The 7,894-nt window shown below is 40.9% G+C and overlaps 1 protein-coding gene across 1 annotated transcript in view; it reads left to right on the plus strand.

Moving 5' to 3' along the window:
* The window catches only part of TXNDC8 (thioredoxin domain containing 8), a 29,509-nt gene extending 22,125 nt beyond the window's left edge, over positions 1-7,384 (plus strand). Inside the window, exons 5-6 of the mRNA XM_057720609.1 lie at positions 6,336-6,401; positions 7,322-7,384. Of these exons, the coding sequence (XP_057576592.1) occupies positions 6,336-6,401; positions 7,322-7,384 (129 nt within the window). The remainder of the gene's footprint in view (positions 1-6,335; positions 6,402-7,321) is intronic.
* The last annotated feature ends 510 nt before the right edge of the window (positions 7,385-7,894 follow it).

Below are 7,894 nucleotides of genomic sequence, written 5' to 3' on the forward strand. Positions count from 1 at the left end.
CATGGTTCTCTTGAAGACACACCAAGAGTAAGCAGCCAGACCTGCTGTGTTAACTTTTTTCTCACATGGATTCGTGTGGAAAATCAAAATGTCACCTTTATTAAAAGTAGCAGTAGTGCTAAATTGTGATAACTGAAGAACATGTCTTGGATCCATGTCAAAAGACTTCCTACTAGCCCCTTGGAGCCTAGACCTTAAGATTTCCCACCTATGGGAGAATCTGGGGCTTCAGAGGACAAACTTACCCACCCAGGTGGAGAAGATACTGCTGATACTATTGACCCCCAAAAGGGAGGGCAGAGGATGATAGCTTTCCAGAGCTATGTGTAGAAGGTAGATGTTAGGCTCACTTCAGATGTAATTTCCAGGAGAACAGACCTGTCCCTTGAACAAACACTCCCAAAATGGGAGAGGAGGATAGGCAAGACCTCATGCCTTTGTCTAGGCTCAGCTGATAAGCTCACCTTTGAACTTAGGGAGAAGTAAATGAAGGAATATAGGAAAGAGGTATATTTTCCCAATATTGGACAGTTGAATAGATTGTTTAATGGAAACATGAGAACAAGAATATATGCCATTGAAAGGAATGGCTCCAAAACTATTTTTATCCCCAAGAACAGAATTCCATCCCACACTTCCAGTAACAGGCAGAATGACATCTTCTCTGGCCAGAGTCCAAAATCACTTGTCCTACTCTCAATGTAGCTTGAGATGAATTCCCACAACATTAGACTCATGCCTCTTTTTCTCTTCAACAGAAAGCCACATTGTCCTAAGTGACTAACTCTCAGGCAGCTTCAGTTGATGGCATAGAATAAGAGTTGGCAAACTATGGCCTCAGGGTCAAATCTGACCCTCAGTTTTACTGGGATACAGCCATGCCCATTTGTTTAAATATTATCTACAGCCACCTTTGCACTACGATATCTGATTTTGTTGCAGGAAGGGGGACCCATTCCAGGGCCTGAGCGTGGGCTTTTGTCTAACACTTGGAAATGAATTGTCCGAGGAGACACGTGTATAGACAAAGCAAAAGACTTGATTGGGAAGGGGCACCCAGGCAGAGAGCAGCAGGGTAAGGGAACCCAGGACTGCTCTGCCACGTGGCTCGCAGTCTCAGATTATGGTGTTGGGGTTAGTTTGCAGGTTGTCTCTGGCCAGTCATTCTGACCCAGGGTCTTTCCTGGTGGTTCGCACATCACTCAGCCAAAATGGATTCCAGTGGGAAGGATTCTGGGAGGTTGGTAGGACATATGGACGGGCGTCTCCTCTCTCCGTTTGACCTTTCCCGAATTATTCCAGTTGGTGATAGCTTGTTAGTTCCGCATTCCTTAGCAGGACCTCGTATTATGAGATAATTCATGCAAGTGGTTACTATCGCGCCTGGTCAGGGTGGGCACTTTCAGTCAGTGGTTCCCCTAACAACTTGAATAGCTTTTTTTTTTGATAAAAGGAATTTTATTGATGAATTATCATTATAAAAAATGAACTATATTTTAGTATTATTATATAATTTTATTGATTTATATAGAAAAAATTTAGATTTACGTAAAAGTTGCAGATAGTGCAGAGAGTTGATTTAAGTAGTTTTGACAGAGATCATGTGACCTGCAAAAGCTAAAATGGGTATTATCAGGCCCCTTACAAAAAAAGCTTGTCAACTCCTAACATAAAAGAAGAAAAGCACTAAAGTGCTTTTCATCATTGATGTCACCAATGCATTTTCTAAATCTGCTACAGGAAAATGCAAGTGAATTAGTATTGTCGACTTAAAAAATGCACAGTGTGAGAGTTGCGAGTTAAGTTTTATTTGGGGCAAAATGAGGACTATAGCCTGGGAGACAGCATTTCAGATAGCTCTGAAAAACTGCTCCAAAGAGGTAAGGTGGGAGGTCTGTGTATATGTGATTTTGGTGAAGGGGGAGTACATGCAATCAAGCATCTGTTTTTTTGCATAAGGTTTCTGCTAGTCACCAGGAGCAGTCGTCACCATGAAGGATCTTAGTGCTTTTGTAGATATGGGGAGATACAAGACTTGGGCTCATAAAATCAGCTCCTGGAAATATCTGACTATCTGAAGACCTGATCTGCCAATTTTTCCCAGAGCACAGAGTGCTTCATTTCTGCTCTCCACCCTGAACTCCTTTCTGGGGGTGTTGAAAATCAGCAGCTGCAGCAGCACATGATTTAATCCTTATAGAAGTAGATGGTAAGTGCCAATGGCGAGTGCCAATTTGTAGCTGAGCGTATGTTACTAAAATCTCGCTACTGGAACAAGTTGAGAAAAAGGCCAGTATAGATTAAGGGAAAATTAGCTAATAGATTGCTTTATATTCTCTTTTCTTGAATTCAAGTGCATATAAATTCAAGCTGTTTGAAACAGACTATTTTGAAGAGGCTGTTTCTTCTTGGTTGGATTTTGCTCAGCTCCAAAAACCTTAATTGACCTCCTTGCATTTAAAGATTCTGCCTTAGATGTTGTGAAAGAGGAAGTGTACAAATACCTGCAGTGTGATGCAGATGGTTCTGGGGAAGGAATGGGTGTGGGTGGAGTCAGAGAGAAAGAAGTCAAGATAGGAACCAACAGTAATTAACACCGTCCACCTCTCAATAGAAGGTTGAGTTACTTTTAAATGTTCTCTTGTTGGAAATATCCTTTTCATCTTATTAATCAGTTCTAACGTCTTAATAAACCTAAAGAAGAAAAAGAACATCATACCACTTCAGATTATAAACTTGTATTGTTCATACAAATATTTCCACAGCCATCCCCCAAGAAGTATCTTGTGAGGGTTGGTTGCTTGGGTTTTTTGGTTTATGTTGTGATTGTTGCTGTTGCTTTGAGAATTTTGTTGCAGTTGTTGTTTTTAACTCACTACGGATATCTGAAAATTGTTGAGCTTTCATGCAGCTGGTCCAAACATAACTTCAGTATTGAGTCAAGTAATTTGCTTATCAACTGGCCAAGGCGTTTTATAGGTATTCTATGAGGACATCACTAGCCAGACCCCTTAGTTTATATTTTAAGAAGTCATGGTCTCCCCAGCCCCTTTGCATTTTCCCAGGGGCAGGAATAAACTCTTTGTAGGTGATTGACCATCTTTGGCATAAAAACCTGCCTCTGGTTGCACCTGGGTGGTGGGTAAATGGGGAGATGGGGTCCTCGTCATTATTCTATTTTTGTGTATTTTTGAAAGTTTCCATAATAAAAGTTTGGGTTTTTTTTTTAACTCACTGTTGGACATAGGTGGTTCTCTAATGCCTGAATGGCCACCCTGTATCCTACTGGTCTTTGCAAACTGGAGCTTGCAATTTCCATTAGTAGTCATTACGCACGTGGCAGCTGTACATGAAAAATGAAGGCATTGAAAAGAGCAAGGTAAACACTGCTTCCTAATGCTCTAAAGTGGAGCGCACCTTTAAGAGGTACAGCTAAACATTCAGGTTAAAATGAGAAAATATTTGCAGCAGAAATTATATGTTAATGGCCTTGCCTTTATATCCCTTCAAAAGAAAGCTACTTATGACATAAGCTCTTATCAGTAAGCTGTGCCTCATTTATTAACTACATTTATTAAACTCCTGTATGCAAAGACCTATGCTAGACAAGGAGACACAAATATAACATTTGCTTTTGGCAAACTGGACAGAAAGAATAAAATACATAACACCTACTCCCTGAAACTTAGCACAGAGTCTTGGACCTGGGCCTTAATGATCAGAAATCAGCTTAGCTCAACTCACTTCTAGCCTAATACCATTAATAGAGCACCTAACCTGGGTAAGGTTCTAGACTAGATACTAAAATTACAGAGGGAAAAATAAAGTACAGTCCCCATCCTTGGTCTAGCGGGGAAGCAGATAACAAAATCAATTCTTTAATCGTGGAATACACTTGAATAGTGGATACTATGAGATAACAGAGAAATACTTCAAGGAAATCTTCATGAGTTAAATCTAAAAGGATGTTTAAGATTGACAAGTGATTAAAGATGGGAAGAAGCAGAGAGTTAAAAAATGTCACAAGTATGGGTCAGAAATTATTTGATAATCATACACCAATAGTATAAGATTGTAAAATCATCACTAGACTGTGAGTTCCGTGAGGGGCTTTTGTCTTGTCCACCGTATATCTGGCTCATGGTAGGCAGTCATTAAGTATTTATTAAATGAATAAACGAATCCAACTATAAAGTGTTGCCAGAGTCCAGAGTTTACGGTAGAGAGCGACAGTGGAGGTAGAAAAGACAAAATCGAGGAATCCCAGTGAGAAGCTTAGATTTTATGATGATGGAGAAACACTGAAGAATTTTACAAAGAAAGATAACATAATGGGATTTGTGTTTATGAGCTTCATGGGTGAGAAGACCTCAGGGGCACAAGACTGAAGAAAGAGAAACAAATTATAAGGTGTTGCTAAAATCCAGGGGAAGTTGATGGGGTAAAATCCATGGAATTCAGAGACAAATTTAATGTCACCTAAAGCCACCCAAATGGTGAGCATGAAAAAGGCTGGCAATACCAAGTATTGTCAAGCATGTGGAACAGCCAGATACTCATCCCCTGCTGATGGAGTGTACATTGATGCAATCACTTTGAAAAACTGTTGGGTATCTCGTACTATAGCTGATCTCAGTAATCCCTCTCTCAGGTAAACAACAGAACCCAACAAGAATGAGTGCTCATTTGCCCCCAAAGATGTCCCCACAAAGTCGTGGAAAAGGATGTTCCTAGCAGCACTCTTGGTCATAGCCAAAATGGATAAACTGTGTTATAGCCATGCAATAGAATACTAAAAAATTAAATTAAATTTAAAAACCACTGAAAAATGCATGTATGGCCATCACACAGGTAAATCTCAGAAACATCACGTTGAGTGAAAGAAGCCAGACACAGAAGAATACACACAAAATATGTAAAATTCCACTTATAACAGTTCAAAAACAGACTAAGCTCATTTATGGTGAAAAGTCTAGAATAGTGTTTGGCTTTGGGCACAGGGTAATGATTGGGACCTAGGGGCTAAAGCTATATCTGCATCTTGATCTGGCCATGGTTACACAAGTGGGCTCTCTTTTGTAATAACTCCCCAAACTGTATGTTGACATGTGTGCAATGTTCTGAATATATATGAATGTTTTAAGTGGCCTCAGTTTCCTGGCTCAGGTACCAGAGTGGGTAAGGGTGCCCTGTACTAGGTTCAATGTATCTGGAAGGAAGAGGAGTCAAATTCCACAATAGCCAAGGCTCTTAATGCACTTGTGGCTTCTGGCCACCCATGTCAGAACATGGTCATGGAAATCACCCCTCCCTGGAAATCTCCCTTCGGGGCTGTGCCCTCCTATTTCTAATACTCCTACAGATTGTGCCACCCCTCCATGTGGGGCAGTCTCCTCCAAGAAGAGAAGCCCATCTTTAGGGGCCCCCAAACTCTCTCTGGCTCCATACTGCTTTTTGGTAGTAGGGGATAGCCTAAGATAAGCAGTTCACAGTAAGATCCACTAGAGTTATTGCCATAAGAATAACAAAAATATCATCTTCTAGACCGATGGGGGTGCAGGGGACTGTCTAGAATTACATGACGGTGGTCATGAGGAACAGACACACCTTGGGAACTTCTCATCCCTTCTTTGCCAGTGCCTTTCTTCTGCTCAGCTATTATGTGTGCCTTCACTGGAGTCAAGCCACTCCTGAAGCAGAGGAGTAGAGGAGGAATCTTGGACAGAAGCCACAAGGAAGGATAAGTGGGAGCCACTGCAAACATTGTACCCTTCCAGCTCCCATGGGGAAAGAGAGACTGAGACTGGGGGGAACCCCAAGCCTCTCCCACCCTGCATTCCACCCCAGCATTGGTTAAAGACAAGGGACAAAGTTCCTTTCCAACCACAATGAGTTGTCTAGAATCTCCTAATACCTTCAAGTGAAAAGAGTAAAATAAGTATGCCCAAGCTGCCAACCTCCAGCCTCACGGAGCATTCCATCTTCCTTTGGTCAGGAGTTTCCTGGCAGTGGGTTCAGTACTTTGGTCAGTTGGCTAAGCTTAGTATCCTTTTTCTGCCCCCAGCCAAGTCCAGTCATTCAGGTGGCCAAGCCCTGCCTATATTATTGCCAGGACTTCTTGGCTTGGTACCTGCTCTAGCCTGAGAGGAGTATGAAACCCCCTTCATGCCCTAGAGGCACCATCCAACTGCCCCTGACTCTTAGGAAAGAGACTTCTGCAGATTCTTTCTGACACCTTCCTCCCCTGGTGGCCAAGGCCAAGAGAACTATTTATAGAGGGATGGCTACAAACCAGACAACCCAGATAAATCATGAAATTCTGCACCCACACTTAGGTAACCCTATTCTCAAGAATCAAAAGAGAAATTTGCTGTTGTAGAAGTGGATTCCTGAGTGAGCCGGTAAGTGAAACTGGATCAAGACAGAGGCACAAGAGCAGGGTTTACTTTCAAGGAACAGAATGAACCATGATGCCCACAGGCGCCATACTGCTGCAAGGGGAAGCAGAATCATTAGATGTGGGCATAGTTTCTTCTCTGCTGCACACTGAACACTAACGTTAGTTCTAGACTTTTCTAACCCCTGCCCCCAAAGTCCTAACACCATTTCTGGCTGCTGAAACCTCCCTCCCTAGAAACTCAAGTCTTCATCCGATCTCAGCCTCATTTTACCCACACTGTTCCTTCGCTCCAACCACCTCATACAATTGGTACTAAACTATCATGAATAGTAAGGGTCTCTAACTTCCATATTTCCTCAAATATAATATGCACATTGACAGATGCACCATTATTTTATCTCCTACTGAAAAGTGCTCCAAATAAAATATACCATCCCCTGTGAAATGCATCCTGATTCAGAGATGTGAGAACCTGAAAAGAAAATGTGCTTCTTAGAATCAATTAATTAAAATACTATTACTTGGGCTAAAGTCAGAGCATGGGAAATCACAAGCCATTTGATTTCAGGGGATCATGTATGTGAATTAACAAGCCCTCAAGATCAGTGTATAAATGCTCTGAGAAGTTTCAATGATTGGGTTTCCTCATTTCCAACAGCATGATATGTTTTAGATCTTAGTTTAGAGGAATATCATGGAGAATTATATAAATCTGGCAAAACATTAGCATAAACAATTTTGAAAAGGTGCCAAATAATTAAAACATCAGAAATTTAATGTGTTTAATGTGTATTTAATGTATCTTGCAAATGATGAAAATGAGTAGAGGATAAATTTATAAACAGGAACAAAATTCCTCAAAGCTTCATCTTTGCCATATTTGAACCAATAAATATTTCACCTTTGTGTATTTATGAACAGATTTTTGAACTTTGTGGAGCTGATGCTACAAAACTGGAAGAAAAAATTCGAGAACTCATGTAAGCTGATCTCCAAGATAAAATACACTTGCAGTGTGTTAAAAGGCCACAGTGAATGTGTTTGTGTTTTGATTTCCAGCAAACATTGTCATGTTCTATTGATCTGTTTCCTAATGTTTTACAGGTTGAATTCCATATTGCAATCTGACTGCAAAAATTGTCTGTCAAAACTCTTGTGCTATCAGAGATTGTGTCATTTCCATTCTCTAACTTAGCCTTTCCACTTACTCTGAGCACATTCCTTAGGCAGTGACCTTCACATCAGAAGCCCTGCACAGCTAAGTAATCCCAGCTCAATGACAAAGTTTTCCAGAGACTGCGGAAGATGGGATCTGTCACAACAATCAAGAAAAAAATAAATGTCTTATTGGCCTAGTGCACTCCGAATATATAGAGGCCCCTTCCCAACTGAGCCATTGTTTGTGGTACAAAATTCTTCTCCAATGTATCACCTTATATTAGAAATGTGTCACTGGATAAAAGCACATATAAACAGCTATGCTTACATATATAA

Source organism: Hippopotamus amphibius, chromosome 2 (assembly GCF_030028045.1).
Source record: "Hippopotamus amphibius kiboko isolate mHipAmp2 chromosome 2, mHipAmp2.hap2, whole genome shotgun sequence".
Lineage (NCBI taxonomy): Eukaryota > Metazoa > Chordata > Mammalia > Artiodactyla > Hippopotamidae > Hippopotamus > Hippopotamus amphibius.